General features: G+C 45.4%; 1 protein-coding gene and 1 long non-coding RNA gene across 4 annotated transcripts in view; one reads left to right on the top strand and one right to left on the bottom strand.

Moving 5' to 3' along the window:
* Positions 1–17,895, bottom strand: part of LOC143422636 (uncharacterized) — a 134,988-nt gene that overhangs the window by 89,855 nt on the left and 27,238 nt on the right. The window lies entirely within an intron of this gene.
* Positions 1–17,895, top strand: part of LOC143422626 (follistatin-like) — a 55,819-nt gene that overhangs the window by 21,764 nt on the left and 16,160 nt on the right. For 2 of the 3 annotated variants that reach the window (XM_076893417.1, XM_076893416.1), the window contains exons 3-5: positions 7,794–7,982; positions 8,335–8,553; positions 9,282–9,518. In XM_076893417.1, coding sequence (XP_076749532.1) covers positions 7,794–7,982; positions 8,335–8,553; positions 9,282–9,518 — 645 coding nt within the window. The remainder of the gene's footprint in view (positions 1–7,793; positions 7,983–8,334; positions 8,554–9,281; positions 9,519–17,895) is intronic. The other variant, XM_076893418.1, reaches the window with a different exon arrangement.

Here is a 17,895-nt window from a genome sequence, read left to right as displayed (position 1 = left end):
GTCGCGCACATCATTCCCATTTCAATCGAATTGGAACACGCGAGTAACGCTCGCAATAGAGCTTATGGAAGCTGCAAACGTTTCTCAGCGGTAATACATTAAATAGTGCCGCACATGGTAGCAGACGATAGATCAAGCGTATGCGGTTCCTGTGGTTACGATCGTATCGATTATTATGTAAGCGAGATATGCACGAGCAATAAGGTTCAACGCGTAACGAGAACCATCGCTAATAATTCCTGTCGCGAAAAATAGCGCGCGATATTGTGATACAACATCGACTTGTGGTGATCGCGGGCGCCATCGCTGGATTCTTCTTCGACCGTCGTAAAAACGTCGCGCTTTTCGTTACGCTCGTGCGAGCAACGAACGTGTTCATTCGAAACGCTCTACCGTTAATTTTGTACACGGAACAATTTCTGTTCGTATGTTCGTATCGTCACTTTAAGAGACACCGCGTACGTTGCTTTCCTGAAATTCCTGCTGTACCTCGTAACAGATGGCTACTCTCGAGACGCTCGCTACGTTCTATTTCATTGTCAAATTATTACGCAACTCGAGGAATGATAAAATGAAAAAATCGCGCGAACGCGCGAAGAACGGCACTCGGCTCGATATGGTTATTATTTTTAGACGAAGGGAGCAGGATCGTCGTGTCCAGTTATTATTAGACGTTACAGTGTTACTTAACATCCTAACAGAACTCCGCGCGATTAAAATGCTAATACGATACTTCACCGCACGTTTCTGTACAAATATACGTACTGCGAGGCTGAGCAAATAAAATTAAACGCTACAATACCCGCGCGTTTCCACGCGTATCTTCTGTACAACCGTCTTTATTATCGTTTTATTATTCGACATTACTTTATATCGTGCATTCCCAACCCGCGGAATGGATTTCACAGCGTGCCTCGGCTGGTTGATAAAAATCTTTCGACGGGAGATACAGGCCGGAGCAAAATTAATCGAACGCTTCGCATTCTCGGATATCGTTCGCTCAGAAAGGTTTATAGCGGTGCCACTTTCTCGGGACTTGTTTATAATCGAAAGGGAAATTTTTCGCGCCGTTTTTTAAACCCCACCGCCCGATACATTTTTCTCCACCCTCTGAACGGAATAATTTCGAACGAAAAGTGACCAAGCGACGAAGGAAAAGTTAATAAACGAGGAACATACATATTTAAATGTATGAATAATAAACGTTACCGCATAATAAACAAAATCGAAGCGCCAAAAAATATTAAAACAACAATAAAGAATTAGTTCGAACTAAGAAACAGTCGTTTGCGTCGAATCTGTGGATCGACACGGAGGTGCCTCGGTTGTTTTTTTCACCGAAACTGAAACAGACGCTGTTCGATTCTAGTCTCTGTAGAGGAGAGAGGCATTCAGCGCGACGTTAAGGGAGGTCAGCGGCAAAGACGAGGCTGCGAACGGGGGGTGGGTGTCGTCTGAGAAGATTCTCAGACCACACGGCCTTTGATCTTAATCCCTCGACGCGCGAACTGCTCGTTTCTAATTAACTTTCTGATCGTTAAAGAGCTTCTGCGAGGTTCTCTCGTCGCTTCCGTTTTTCATTTTTATTTATTTCTCGGATGGAAGAACTGTAATCCTAGGCGCTCGTTGCGTTTCAAGAATGCACAATGACAGTCTTTTAAAGGATCCGATTAAGTACACTTTTTAGATATTAGTATTTGGTCTGATTATTATTTAAGTAAAATTGGTTTTTGTTATGTTTGCACGAGCATCTTTCAGTAGACTAAATTTAGAAATATATCTGGCGTTTTCTAGGCCACGACTGTTCACCGTGTGCTAAATTACTTGATTATAAAACTATTCTGGTTCTTGTCGGAATATAAACCATTCGAACCAAAATTGTACTGCTTTTGTTACCCCATTCCTGCTGCGATTAATAAGATCCGAATTAGATCGGTTTGTTTTCGTTGTGCAGGAAAAAATGTTGCTTCTCTGTCTTTGAAAAACATACACGTATAAAATATATAGATTACAATTATTAGCTAAAAATTTTTATTATTTTTCCGCCACATGGTAGGAATAACTGCCTCATAGATTTTTTTAATTTCCACAATTTTATACTCGTCTCAAGCACCGAACAATTTTCTCAGCGAGTTCGAACGAAACGAAAGAAGAGGACGAGCGGACAGTGGACAAAGTTCAATACACTCGATAGCTTCGTACAGTTAAACATCGTAATTTCACAGCTTTTGCTTTGAGGCTGGTGAATCTCGAGTTTCGCCATGGCGCGATGAAAAAGTACAAGCGAAAGTCGGTTACCAGAAAGCTTAGTAACGAATATCGCTTGGCACGCCGCGTTTACCTCAGCTGGCAACGCGTGTCACTCTATGGCGGCGACCGTAGCGACGGCCATAGCTGTTCTTTTCTTTTTTTATCCGCGCCGTATGAATATTTCATTCGTTTGATCGGTTATACATTTTTATAATACCAACATCGACTTATCAACAACACCTTTCAATATATTATGAAATTTGACTTGCGAATGTTATGCAAACGGCGTACACGGAACACAGCTGAGAGTGGTTGCAAAAAATATTTACACGCGTGCATGTCTTTCAATGCGCGAAAGACAGACGGCCTTTACGTGTCTCATTCTTACTGTAAATTTTCGTAATAACACCAAGTACTATTAAATCGCAATAAATGTAGAAGATTTATACACTCGGGTACAGTTAATCGGTATGTGTAATAACCATAATTAATGCTGTAACCTATCGATATTCCTGTATCTCAGAATATAAATAATTCATCTTCGATCATTTTGTTTGAAATATAATTTAGAAAAAAAAAAAAAGAAATACACGTACTATAAAATCCTTTCTTATAAAATCACGACTCGTAAGAATTCCATGCCTCGCATCTGAAAGACGCCAAAGGTCCGAAGAGAGGGTGCGTGCAAGGTGCATCCTAGTCGCGAGAGTTAACGGGAGTCCTCATCGGCAGACGAGGAATCGATTCTGCGGGATGACTCGTCTCGTCGTCGCCGAGACGAGCGACGTCCTTTCGGCGCGCGGTCTTCGCGAAGGACGAGGGACCAGAGGGAAAGGAAATGGCGACTGACACGTGCTAAACGATCCTGCACGCTCGCGAGTCGACTGCTCTTAGTCATTGCCTGTTGCAGTCGCTCGTCGTTTCTTTCGTTCAGCTTGGGGGAAGAACAGGTCGTGAGACAGTCTGGGGCACGAGAAAATCGGGAAACAGATATATCCTCGACGAATTAGCGGTGGAGACGACAGAAAGAGGGGGAGAGGGTGGAAATGGAAGGTCGTGGTAGCAGGTTGATGGGAAAAAGCGAACGGGGGTTGCGACGGGGCAAAAAGATACGAAAATCGGGTGACTCGTTAGCAACGACGCTGAGGCCCAGAGGAAGGAGGAAACGGAAAACCGGAAGTTCCCAATTGCGCTATCATGGATGATTAATGGACGTCTGAAGCGTTCCATTGTCTATGGAAGGAACGAGTTTATGCCGCTGCTTGGTTCCGCGATACGTGCAGACGTGAAAAATGCGTAAGAGTAAACTTCCTCGCGATAGAGCAGTTAACTTTCACGGCCATATTGTATACTAATGGCGTGCACTCGGTGCCGTTAACTTGTGCGAGCGAATCTCTGTTGAATGCCGCGCATTTATTCATGTAATTATCAATGATTTTTATGAAACGTGGTTTACGATAGTAGGGTGGTAATCGCAGACATTGATCGCTGATGTTTATGTGGAAACTCTTTTTTTTTATATATATAGAAATGAAGGAAATGAAGCGGAACTCGAATATAGATTTATTTCATTTCCTTAATTATTCATTTGGACATTATACTTATATCCATCAGACGTACTTGTGTGGCATTGCACGTGTCTTGTTAATGTCTGATAAATCAAACAAAAAAAAAAGTAGGTAATAGTACGTGTATAACTGTCTTTGATTAACAGCTTTCATTAAAGAAAAAAGAGGTGTGTAATATTTCAGTTTAACACCAAATACGGAATACGACTTCACTGACCGCAAAAGTATCAAAGCCACATTGAGGTTAGTCAAGTTACTTGACTTTAAGTCACTCGTTATTAATGCGAACCTGTAGTTTATTTGACAGTAACTGTCCCTTCAAATTTCAAGCAAAGCTAATAGTTTTTTTTCAATTGCTCCACGACTTGGCGCACGTTTCACGACTCTAGCGAAAGAAAAGAAGAAGACGACATTATTTATCTGACGTTCGAAAAAACCTACGTCCTGTTATTATTTGACCAGCGCCAAAGGCAGTGCAAAGATTTCCATGTTGCGCAGGGAACGTCCGCGCGGAACGTTGGGGCAACAATTTCAGGAAATTTCCACACCGCTAAAAGAAAATGATCGCGCGCAATCAGCCGGCGTTGCGCGGCGTAACAAAGCCTGATTGCGGCTAATAAATATCAAGCCGCGTGCATACGGGCGTAATGAACAGACGTGCATAAATCGCACGTTTAAATAAACGTCTACGCGCGGCGTCGACCGCCCTCCGCGAGCCATAACGAACATTCCCGCGATTCCTCGACGACAACCCCCGTCGTATTTATCCGGTAACCGCCATTTATCGCCACGATGAATCAGTGTCGAATCATTTTATTCAACGTTCACCCCCGATCGTAACCGATGGCTATCAACCGATCCACCGGACCGTCCCGTTCGACGACGTTTATCGCTGCCATCGCTCACGAGCGCGATCGCCTTTAGGAGTTGGCCGTCTTAAAACGCACCCCTTTTGTTCGAGACGTCCGTTTCTGCGGCGGTCGAAGAGAACCGGAGGACGTCGAGCGGAACAGATCGCGTTGCCGATCCGTTGATCCACGAGCGTCGACAGTTTAAACACGCAATTGAGATTCCACCACGAGCGTGCACAGTTTGTACCTGTTAGAGTTTCCTTTATTAGCATGATTCATTCGGTATGCCGCCGTTATGTTTCCTTACGGGTTCGACGAGCGGAATTGTTAACGCCGCAAAAGTTACGGTAATCGATATGTATTCCACGAATACGTTGTCCTCGCGGTCGTTTAACCGCGTCGCTAGTTTGACCGCGCGTTCGTAAATTCCGCCCCACAATGGCCGCTAATTTGGTAATTGAACTTTACGAGATGCAGCCGGGTTTACCCGCGATCGTGCGCTCGCGCGTCACCTCCCGGTCGCGCATAATTGGACACGCGAGATCGGATTCCCCGTGGAATCGAGGACTGATCGAGAGGAGCGTTGGCGTATCTACTTCAGCAGGAGACGACGTTTCACGCGATCTCCTCTCGAATCGTTTCTGATCGGTTCTAACTGCTTTGATCTATTGTCCGCCGTCAGCTGCGCGACTTCCTATTTGCAATTCTAATTTCGAAGACTGGGCTCTCCGGTCTGCAGAGATGAGACGCGCGTCGTTAGAGCGGACTGGCGAGTTTCGCGATCGTTCGTTTTTCGTCGAGCTCTACCTCGCTGCTACACTTTTACAGTTATATTCAAATCGTGGAAACTGCTTTGTATGCGATACCGTGGCGTATCTCTGGAAAATATTTGTATGCTTAGAGGGTATTTATTATGCCGCTAACGTGTCTGAGAAGGAGTGTCTCGAATTATTTTTAGAACCTACTCTACATATTATCGTGGCAGAAAATTAGAATTAATTTATGGAACGCAGTCAACCCCTCTGCAATGCGATTAATTCGTTCAGCGTTATATGAAAATTACATTGATCAGAGCGCCAAAGGATTTCAGTGCTACAGTCAGCAATCTTCTTCTATTAAAGAGCTGGCGAAAATTATTATTATTATTCGATCTCGAAATCAAGGTGAATATCGAGGCAGATGGAGTCCCGCGATTTTTCCGAAGCCCGTTAAAGGCAATCGCGGCGCGCGTCGATGAAACGCTTAAACCTGAAGGGAACGCGGACCCGTCTAGGCGCGCTTTAAATGCAACGCGTGCAAGCGCTATTTAAATACACACAATCGAAAGTGGAAGTAATTAGTACGTCGGGTTGCGCGAGGCGCATTGTGCCGCAGACGTTAGCATAGCCGCTAACTCGCCGTCTTCGAGGAATTTTATCCTAAGTCAATGGAGAGTTCGGCAAACAATGTCGACTATTCCTAACTTGTAACCAGGAATTGGACGAGGCCCCGTGTGTGCTGACCACACAAGCCAAAGTACTCGCGCCGGTGAGTTCACGCGGTGCGTTTCCTTTATGAATTCATAGTGCAGGAAAGTACTTTACTTTCCCGCTTCGAGGGACCACCGGCCGCGAAACCGCCATCTTCGTCCGCGCCTCTCACGTGAACGATATTCTAACGAGCCTCTTCCCTATGATGTGCATTTTTTCAACTATCCTTTGGAGGAACAAACTGGGAATTTATTAATTATTATCCTATTTACCACGCGTCCGCAATATTCAGAGAAATTTGCGAGAGATGCTAGTTTCAGAGTATCCCAAGCGTGACGCTTGCGGTTTTAATCGTCATCGATGAATTTTAATAATGTCCACACGCAATAATTAGCAATGTTTCAGCGATAAAAGTAAAAGATTTGAAATGCAGAACCGCTGAAACTCTAAATGGTATTCATCTGTTCAATAAACATTTATGTACATGCTTAATGCTATTGCGAGTAACAAAAAAGAGCATTCATATTCATGGAAATCCCTTAGACGGAGAATGAGAGTGTTTAATCATATTACAGAAACTTCGCGACGATCGAATTCGAAACAGATTCGATCTTGTGTTAGTATTTAATTGTTTCATGCGTGGAGAGTACTTTAGTTTCATCTCTCGCGCCACGGTCATGGTGTACATCAACTGGTCATGTTTCCCGGGAAATGAAAGATCGTACTTACTTTCTGTTGTGTGCACACGCTGCAACCTCGCGGGCAACGCGTTTCTTTCGCAACTTTATGACACGTCCGTCGAGCTTTCTAACGAATGTCCGGCGATTTCGCGCCGGGCCTTGTTCCACTTTTTTCCTTTCTCCCCCTCTCCCTCTCTCACTCTCTCTCTCTCCCTCTTGATAACGCTCGTGTCAATTAAAAGTCCTCGAAGGAATTTCCACCGCGAACGCGTCTCATTAACGCGACGTTCCGGGAATACTAACGCGAGCCGGTTGTCTTTCATTAAGAAAGGGACGCGCGGACCGCGAGTACCGCACACTGTGCACACGGCATGACTATGGCAGCGATTAGGCGCGACGTGGAACAGGAAAAGTATCCTGTCGACGATTATCCTTCGGTTTGACGGACATTTCGCGGTTTCGTTCTATCACGGATGGAGTTTCGTGTAATTCCCGTTGCGGAATAGTTTGTTTTACTTTCCAAAAGTCATTTATGGTGCCCACTTTTCTATTTTATTCCATTGGTTAGAGATACAATGGAGGTTAAATAGTTGTAGCCGAAAAAATTGTGCATTATTTTTGACAGAAAATTGATATTTGTCTAGTTTTTGGTCTACCATCTTACTTTCTAGATTTGTGCCCTTTAATTTTTCTATTCGAGGCATTCGAAGCCATTCTCCTGGTCTCGATTTTGAAATATTATCCCTCTAATATCTTATCTACGCGTTACGCGTCGCGTTAGAAGAGGAGAAGCGAGCAGAAAATGGCGGTCTACGCAACAATCGTTTGGCACGATTTGAATTGCAAAACGTGCCGGCTAATAGCCGAGTGCCGTCGCGTCGCGGACTCCGTCTCATTATCAAAGCTTAAATAATCAATTCGTTCGCGAACAATTCAGCGAGAACTAATTTTTCCGTTGGTAATAACATGTTACAGGCGGCATATGCTGGTCCTCTATCAGCAACGGTCGCTGCAAAGAATTGCTGTCGGAGAAAGTGACGAAGGAGAACTGTTGCGCGTCGAACGCGGCGGCGGCGACCGCGTACTCCGAGGAAGACCTCGACAGCGGGAGCCTCTTTTTCTGGAGAGTGCTCGGCGGAGGTGTGCAGTGTCGACCCTGCAGAGGTAAACGAACGTTCGATCTTGGTTTTATCGTATCTTTCGTCGGACACTTTTTTTTTTCGAGACCTGGAAATTCCTGCCGAACAAGTAGTGGAATGTCCGTATACCCTTATTATATCATAATGTAAGAATGATTATTATAATTATTTATCTTCAGCTTGTAATCATCCTGCAACGGTTCCTCGCCAGTTTCTTTCCCGTAAAAGTATCTCTGGCTTCGACTCTTTAATTATTTTTATTAACTGTCATATATTATTCTTGTTGTTCTTGAACATTTTTCTTCAACATCGCGGATGATTAAGCGATTGAGGCGAAAAATAATAATATCGAGCGATCGAATTGTCTGTTGGGATAGAGAGTTGTGCGGAAGTGAGGTGCGAAGAGGGGAAGAAGTGCGTGGTGCGCAAAGGGAGGCCAAGGTGCGTCTGCAGCCCGGAGTGCAAAGCACCGAGGGGTGGTGGTCCAGTCTGCGGGACGGACGGCAAAAGCTACAAGAATCTCTGCAGACTGAAGAAGCGTGCTTGCAAGAAAGGAAGCCACGAGCTAGCGGTTGCCTATAACGGCCACTGCCAAAGTGAGTATGTATGAAAGAGATGGAATCATTATCACAATAGCCATTGGATACCTATCGACTGAATCATTTTGGGTACCAGGTTATATTTTCGAATTAAGTCCGGATTAACTCGAGTCAGCAAAAATTAGAAAACTTCCAATGGACCCCTTGAATTTGATTCTCTTTTTAATCCGACGAATGGAGAATAAACGCCTGAAGTGGAATTTTCGAAGGTATTCAATTGCAAGCATTAAACTACTTCAACATAATATCATTTTCGATATGTTTCACAGAACAGTTAGAAGTTCATTGATATCTCTAGATCGAATTAAAAATATAGTATCTGTATGAACAGATAGAATCACTGATACAAAATTGTACTAATTAGCTTGCTATTTGCTATTGACACGTTGAAACATAGAAAAGGCTGTGATTTCTGACCACTTCGGTAATCAAATAACTTCGTTACGATCAAACTTAACGAGTCAAATCGCTCGCGATGAAATTTCGATTACCACCGGGGCCCAAGATTACTCTCGAACCCTCGTCAAATCTCTCGAAACCTCGAAGTAGAGAAAGAAACGGCCGCGGTTGTCAGAAGTCGCGCGTAGCCTAACGTAAACGCGGAAGTCGGTCGCGCGCGTTCGAGGCAGCTCGCGTCCGCGCGCGAAAGACAAACAGGGAAGGCGACGCATCTATCACGGGGGCGGTTTACGACTGTGCGTAATAACGTGTAAAGTGTCGAGCAGGTTCGTGCGCACGGGTCCGTTGTGGCCAAGGCCGAAGCTGCCTTCTGGACCAGAACCTGAGCCCGCACTGCGTGAGGTGCGCCCGCAGGTGCCCCCAACCGCCCCCGCAACAGCGAGCTGCCGCACGCCCCGTCTGCGGGGCCGACGGAAACACCTACAAGAGTGCCTGCCACCTGCGACTCGCCGCCTGCCGCGCAGGTCGCGCCATTCCCGTCGCCTATAAGGGCCACTGCAAACGTGAGTCTTCTCTTTCTTGCGTTTTCTTTCCTGCGAACCACCTTTCGCCCGCGACACTTGCATCGAGAATTACCCGCAACATTTTTTCGGATACAAGGTGAACGTTCTTCGCTTCCATCGCAAGCATTAAAATCGGTTCCATCGGTGCTTTTTACGTAATTTACACAAGTGTTGGAAGTTCGTTCATGTTGCTTGTAAATTCATTCGTTTCTTAATTGTATATCTGCAATTGCATCGTTTTAATGCTTGCGTATTTGTGTACTTGAAATGTTATGGACACTTTTGAATTTAATATACTATATCTTGTTGCTATATTCATTTTTTCTTCAATGTTTGTTATGTAGAAACTAAGCGGACCTTATAAGTCGAGTCTTCTTTAGAGCGATTATAAGATTCCTTTGCGATGATTTGGTTCAATTTACAGGTCACAGAAAATATTTCACGGCTTTAACTCCTCTCAGTTTGCTGTTCCCTTATTTTTAAACCTCCTTTGGAAAATCTTTTCACACTGATCACAATATTGCACCTTTCGTTTCGTTTCCATTAGCACATTTTGTTTGTACAAGCTAAAGTTTGACGTTCAATTATTTGAAGAAAGTTGCAAGATCCGTACGAATATTGTATTGGGAAGTATATTTTTTTTTTATAAATAATGGTCTCGTGTTGCGTTTCCGTCTCGCCGTGAAGTGCGGGTAATTTCGAACGATTAGTCCGATTGGCATCGGTTGAATTCCTTCCTGAGAGAGCTTCCGTGCATTTCGCGCTTTCTTTAGAAGGCACAACCTGTTGCTTCTCACGTGAAAGAGCGATTAAACGCAGGAAAATGGGAGTAAACCGCAGGGTGTCTTTTATATAGCCCGATGCAACTGGTGAATAACATTTTTTTTCAACGTAATCTGAAGTAGTCGGCTCCAAGGAGCTACATAATTGAGTTTCTCTACTTATTCAATTCTTTACAGTTATCTAATAAATTCAAGAGTTTCAATATAAATAAAACTGCTAATTATTTTCGAAAATATTATAAATGTATACGCTAAAATTACGAGAAAACATCCAAAACCCATAAAAAATTACGAACCAGTTACACAGACCGCTTTCGACTGGTTTGCCCAAAATACTGTTACGTCTACTCCAGAATTGCGCAACTTAAAAGAAGATCAAAACGAAACATCGAGGGAGTCGAAGGGTTGATTCGCGTCGAAAGCGAAGCGACATTAAAATCGGAATTAAAAAACAGAAACGGATGCCTCGTTTTGATTGTCCGTCCGGGTGGGGGGGGAAGAAAAAAGAGGAGGAACAGCACGACAGAAGAGGCGAGCAGGAAAGGGTGAAGCACGGGGACGAAGTAAAGGAATAAACCAGGGGGGAGGAGGGAAAGTTCAGTTCATTGGCGAGCGAGCGAGTAGCCAGACTGCCGCTGCTTTGCATCGGAATGTACCTTATTGTTGTCTGGTTTGCACAGTGCCGAATTCTTCTGGCAGGTGCCATAAAGTCACCGAGCGAAGTTATGTCCAAACAAGAGTTCGCAGGGAATAATAAAATCCTGCGCCCGTACCAGCGTTTCAACCGAGTCCCCTTTCGACCTCCTTTTTCTACTTCAGCCGCCTGTCCGCAACTTATTCTTCGCCAACTTACGTTATTCGTATTCCTCTCCGTTCTTACGAAGAAACGTCGCGAAATTGGTAATTAAATTCCGCTTCGCAGTCCTACTTTATAAACAATCTAGACGCGCGCGTATAACTTCCATTCTGTGATCGTAATTTATTTAAATTAGCTTGCGTGGAAACTTCGCTTACGGTATTCGTTCTGTCTTAAAATCAACTGTTCTTAACGTGTAGTCGATTTATTTAGACGCTGTGGCTACCTTATGCATGGTGGGCCACGCAACCCCCGTGTCACGAGGCATTTTTACCACGCGACTATATCCTATCCTTCGTTACGATTTTCACGCTAGATTAGAAGTGAAAAAATATTGAAAAAAAAAGTAAATTGCAATCGTGTTGAAATCGTGTCGCTCTTACGAGAGGCATTGGGCAGAGTTCGATAATTCAGTCAGAGTTAGCCGAATTCTTATTTCCTGGCTGCATTACTCAGGCCTGTATTCCAAGTTGCTTCTTTTTCGTCACTGTCTGTGGTTTTATAAGGTTTCCTTCCAAGAATGAAGAGTGAGATCTTCCTTCTCGGAAGATAAACTCCACTTTATTGTTCTCTTTCCACGGCATTCTTTCCCCGCTTGTTCTCCTAGCCGCTTGATCTTTCAACCGTTACATTATCCTTCTTCCAGGGATGCAACAGATCCTGCCCGTGTACACGTATTCCGCGAATCGCTTTCAACCTCCTCCAACCTCGCTCTCATTGTCTTTAACTCCGCGGCTGGTACCCTTTTTCTTACCATCGTGCTGCGGTAATTGATTTCGTTATCGTCGGACGACTTTAAAAGTCGACGGGGCGAGAAGGAACCGCGGACGCTCGTTCGTCTTGCTCTCCGCGCGAAATTCGGACGGTCGTTCCCGTCGTTCCTTAAGATTCAGTTCGTTCACCAGGAGTCTCTCGAATTGCGCTAATTGGTCCGCGCGTACGTGCAAACAACGCAGCACAGGTCGCGAGTTTCGACGGAGACGAGGCTCCTTTTTAAGAGAGGCGCCTTTGTGTATATCAGCACGTTCCGTACGAACTCAGTTCGTCGTCGCCAATTATCAATCGTCTCTAACGAGCTGCTTAATAGCCGGTCCATAACGCGAGCATATTCAATTAACATTAATGCCAGCAATTAGAGCGCTCTGTGTTTAGAGACGGTGTTACTTTCGCGGTAGACATGTGTAAAGAATAGACATAGTTGCGTGTTCGAGGGTGCTTCATACATTTTCAGTAAACTGGCTGTCGTATTTCTTAATTCTGGATAAACATGTTCTTGAAATTCATTCGAGGTTTTTTCTATGATATCGTTGTTCTAAAAGTCGAACAAATCGACGTGACAGTACAATTACTGTACGAGAAGACACGAGAAGACACGAGCGCGCGTGTAGGCGCGTTAGCGAGCGCCTCGTTTAAAACGACGCCCTCGATTCCGCAGGGTGGAGGGAAAAATAAAAGAGCCGCGAGGTAGGTAATAATCAGGCCGTTCGCGGGTTCCTCTCGCGGAGCGGGCGAGGCGAACGCGTGTCGCAGGAACGCACGATTTTTCGCCGGTTGCACCTCGGCTCGAGTGTCCGACATTGCGTGGATTCGAGAAGAAAAGGAGAAGGAAAGAAACGTAAAAGGTAGAAAAAAGAAAGGCATCGGGAGGCAATCGCAAGATCGTTCCAGGAAGTTCATCGACCGAGACGCGATCTGGCTGACTGTGAGAGGGAGCGAAGAAAAACAGAAACAAAAAGAAAAACAAAAAGAAAAAAAAATGATAAAAAGAAGGAAGACGGCGAGAGCGCGAGCGAGAAGGTCGCATAAAGCGGAGGGAAGAGGAGAAAGAATGAGGTGGTGCAAACAGGGGGTTATGAGGAAGGGGAGAGAAGTATCGTTTTCTGCGTATTCCCGCGGAGAAGTCGTAATAAAGCGTTGTAACATTGGACGTAAGATCGGTATGATTGCACGACAGCACGGACGATATCCTTTTTCGTTCGACGGACGCCGTCACCATCCCTTCGGAAATGGTCACGCGATCCGTTCCGATCGTTTCGTCTGCTAATTATCCAGGATGTCTAGAACCCCCACCGTCGAAGCGATGCGCGACACTCGCTGGGCCGCGACTGACGATCGATCGTTCGATACTCCTCCGAGAGAGAATCACGATGGCTGAAGAAAGTGCCTATTCAGACGTCTGGGACTCGCGAATTCCTTCGACGATATCTTTTTCTGTCGCGTTTAGAACTGGCTATCCGGTACATCGATTCGAAGTGGCGGAGTCAGGTTTTTGCGCCGTGTCGATGTCAAAACAGCGTGTTCGACAGGGAGATAGGATTATTTAACTTCATCGAGATTAGAAAGGAACGAAAGTCTGACAAAGGAGCGATTGTTCGAAGTAGTACGGCGTACGAGCGATTTACCAGCGGCGAAACTGAGGCCGTCCTTTCGCAGGACGGTTTTTCTCGCGATCAACGCGAGGATCTCTCTCCCCTTCTGATCGTTCCTTCGATTAGCGACGTCGATTGCCAGCGGCACGCGTTCCGATAATGTATAAACATTGAATCAAAACACTCGTTAAGGGAATCAACGTTAAGGGCAGGGCCGCGGGAAGGGTTGAGGCGCAGCGCATAACTCGGGGCCGTTCGAGGATAATCCACGGTTTCGTCGTTGATTTACGACCCACGGAATGCCGTGGACTCGTCAGCGGCGTCTTTCCTGTAATATTATCCCTTTACAGTCGAAGAGCGAAGATATAATTTTCCAAGTAACACCGGGACCGTGGCAGAAAAAGCGCATCACGCGTTTAAAAAATGACCCCACGAGAAATATCATTTATCCAGCGAGAACACGTTGGCCTCATGATGACAGGGTGCAGTGTCTGCTGCACGCGGGAACAGCCGCGGCAATGGACCCGGGACAGAAATGTGATTAAAATGTCATATGGGACGTGCGGTATTATTTGCGTTTCAGCTTCCTTTTTTCGCGTCCCTTCCTGCCGCGAACGAACGTTTCCGTTTACAGGCGCTGCGTAATTGAATGCTGGCTCGAACGTGATCTGGGAAATGTAAGGTACGATCGTTCGATCAGCCATGATTTGTTAATATTACCGGGTACTCGTGCGTAATATGAATAGAACGGAACGCGCAGGCCACGTAGATTGTTTTTTTTTTTTAAATGGAAACTAGATATCTTTACTTCAATGGTACCTGCACAGTTTAAGTAACACTGAATATATTATTGAAATAACGAGGGGTCGTTTCATCGTTAAATCATACTAAAAATTTTCAGTAGTAATATTTACTAAAAGATTCTACTTATAGTTTAAACGATTAGAGAATAAAAAACTTAAGGTGATTCTAAAAATAAAAGGGTTGCAATTATCCGAACGATCTGTTTCCTATAATTTTACTAAGTCGCAAGGAGGATTAATTAATCCAGTAGGAAAAAAATTCGAACGCGAAATGGACACGGCTGATCGTATAATTGACGACGCGTTCATCGAGTCGAAGAGGCGTAAAGAAGTGCGCCGTCCAGCCGACTTCTCCGGCTGGTCTCGGGCTAATTACGCTCCGACTTCCGGTGGCTCGGTCGGTCGCACGTTAGTCCTTCCTGTGGCGAAAGCGGCCACGCGTGCATAGTTTATCGCGATATAATAGACGAGAAGAAGGAAGAAGTCGCATAAGGAGAGGCAGAGGAAGCAGAAGAAGCAGAAGAAGCAGAAGAAGAAGAAGACGAAGAAGAAGAAGCAGCAGAAGAAGAAGCAGCAGAAGAAGAAGGAGAAGGAGGAGCAGGAGGAGGAAGAGGTGGAAGCAGAAGAAGCGCTGGCGACGGCGGTCGTCGGTTGGAAAAGGGTTGACACGCGTGCACGTGCACGTGAGCGCGCGCGTGGAGGCGCGCGGACGTGTGTAAGGGCGTGTCCTTGTGGCGTCCTTGCCCTCCGGTCGTTCACCGTACGCACGCACGCACGCAGGCTCGCACGCATGCAGCCGTAGCGCGCCCACGCAACGCGCGTGCATGTTTGGAAGCCGGGACACGCGGTCTTTTACGTTTACGGCACTTATGGTGCCCCTTCCACGTTGCTGCGTCGACTAAAAATAACTGCCGGCTCGAGGAATTCGGCGTGCATCGATCAGCGTTCGCCACCAGCCACCACGAAAATCTAGCAGAATTTTAATTGTCACGACCTTGCCGCTACGATCCTGACTATATGCGGTAGTCCTCGCAGAGAGGACGTCGTAGGAATCGCTACTGAGATCGCTTTGGGGATGCTGATGGATCGGAATGTTCTTCGATGGCGCAAGTGTAATTTGGGGTTGCAAAATGGAGCACGGGAGTTAGCGAGAATCTGTATCTTAATGTCAGAGTGATTTATGTAGATTTTTTCAAAGTCAAGTATATATAAGTCTACATTATTTCTTTCCAAACTACCTATTTATGTATACGCATAGAGGGATTATTCAGCAAATTTTTAAACATCCGTCACGTCAAAACTCAATTCAACGGCGCCCGCCTTCCGGGAAAGGATTACCTCAGAACACTTTTTGCTCTATCCCTGAATTTGATAAAACTCGAGTGTGCGTGGCAAGCAGGTTTCACGCAGGGAGAGACACTGAAATTGGGGGGTGATCGTGTTGTTCCGCGAACGTGAGCAAGCAGAATTACACGAGGAGTTTAATCCGCAATGACGTAACGTCGTTCGCCGGTTTTTTCTAGAAAAAGATATGACTAACATTTGACGTGACTAATCCTTCCCGTGGGCGGAGGGAGAGAAAGTGGGAGAATGTGGAAAAAACAAACGTATCTCGACTGGAAAATTTCGTATCTTTGAAGCTGTTCAACAAATCCTTAGCAGCCCTTCGAGGGTGCGATTTATCTGTGTTCGAGGAACTTACGTGGACGGATAATAAATCGATCGCGTAACTATTTTGAGGAAGCCGCGCGATATTCGTACGATATATATATATTTATTTGCGTCCATTGACGAAATGGTACTTCGCCTCGCGCGAATTGCCGCTTTAAAAACTAGAAACACAAACTTCTCCGAATTCGTAATTCTATACGAACATTTTATAGTTCGAATAATATTAGGTTTTATCGTCAGCTGATAGTTCGATAACCGTAGCAATTTCGGTTCATAAAATCGGCAGTATCGTTCGACTTGTTTTTTCAATTTTTCGATATACCTCTAGATATATTTTGGTTCTATGGACATCAACTTGGAAATTCGATAGCTTCAAATCATTCGTGTGGTTATCTCATAAAATCGGAGAACCATCAAATTTTTTTATATCTTAACAATTCGTATATGTAAGTTTATTAGAACATCTGCAAATAATATTATATCGAGTATTTGAAAAATTATTCTCACGTTCTCTCTTTATTTCTTCAAGTAAAAATCACATAGCTACTGTCATAAGTTATCTATTCCACCCTTAATACGATTTTGCGTCCTATTAAAGCAGAAATGAAAATATAAGTAAATTCAAATCGCAAGCTAGAAAAATCCAGCCACTCCAATCGATCTCGAGACACTCCAGGTAGATTCTCGCAGCGTTCGAGACGCTCGTCGCGTGAAACCGGGGGCCGAGGAACTGTCAAAACACAAAATGGCAGCGCGGAACAATCGAGCGACGATCGCAGTAGGCCAGATCCATCGGCGTTCTCGAAAATCCCGCGAGACGGAGGGAAAAATTTCGGAAGCGAGACGAGGATCGATCCACGGATTACGCTGGCGATACCCTAGATCGCTTCTAAAATAACAAACGCGGCGGAGACTTATTTTCATTCCTGGCCGATAACTCGCCCTCGCGCGAGCTCTTTCGAATTTCAGAGAGTCGGTCGCGAGTCCGGCGTTGCCGCGATGGAACGTTACGACCATCTAAATCGGGACCTCGCGAAACAACAAACTATTCCCATCCCGATTTGAAGCCCGAAATTTTATCCGCGGCACCCGTGCATCGCAGATCTCCGCGGACCTAAACGATGCAGAGGCAGTCGAGGATGAAGAGGGGGCTGCGAGAATAAACTTTAATAAAGATCATCACGGATGAGGTTGCTTTGTATTCTAACGTTTTACTCTCCGTGGAAGAAGACGCCAGCTTTAGATAAAAAAAGAAAAAAAGGAGAATGATGGAACACCTTCGATTAAGAATTTGTGTATTAATTTTGGCTACAAAGTAGAGATACCTTTGAACCAATGAACTACTACTGATACACCAAAATTGTTAAAGTCTGCCAGCGGAGCCAAACGAAAAGCTCGTACAGAAGAGGCAGTTACACACAGCGACAAGGAAGTTTCGACCACTAGCACCAACTATTTAAACAGAAGAAACAAAAGTCCGGTACAGCTGAACCAAACGAGAGGAGTCTAACCAGAAACCACTGAGGACATCGAGAAGAACGCAACCCCAATTCGAAGCGTCTTATCCTCGAACTAGAAACCAGAGGCAACCCGGGGAATACCTTTGACCAATTTCACGTTTCATTTCCGAAGCGACTTCCGTGATCCAGCACCGCGGAGAGCAAAAGGAGCGACTCTATTGGTGGGCTAGAGGCGACGCGCGGTGGAACGCGGATCGTTTGTTTCGCGATTCCATCTGAACGTTCTCCTAGGGCCATTCCGTCCTCTTCGTCCTTCCTCTTGCCCCCTGCTGTTCGCGTCTGCTCCGCCGTGGCTGCTGCCTCTTCCTCCTTCTCGTTCGCGGCCCGTCGCGGCTCACCTCTCCGCTTCGGCGGAACAGGTGGGTCGCACGAGGTC

The sequence above is a fragment of the Xylocopa sonorina genome, chromosome 4, assembly GCF_050948175.1.
Source record: "Xylocopa sonorina isolate GNS202 chromosome 4, iyXylSono1_principal, whole genome shotgun sequence".
NCBI lineage: Eukaryota > Metazoa > Arthropoda > Insecta > Hymenoptera > Apidae > Xylocopa > Xylocopa sonorina.
Note: the sequence above shows the minus strand (reverse complement) of the source record. Positions and strands in the feature narration are given on the sequence as shown.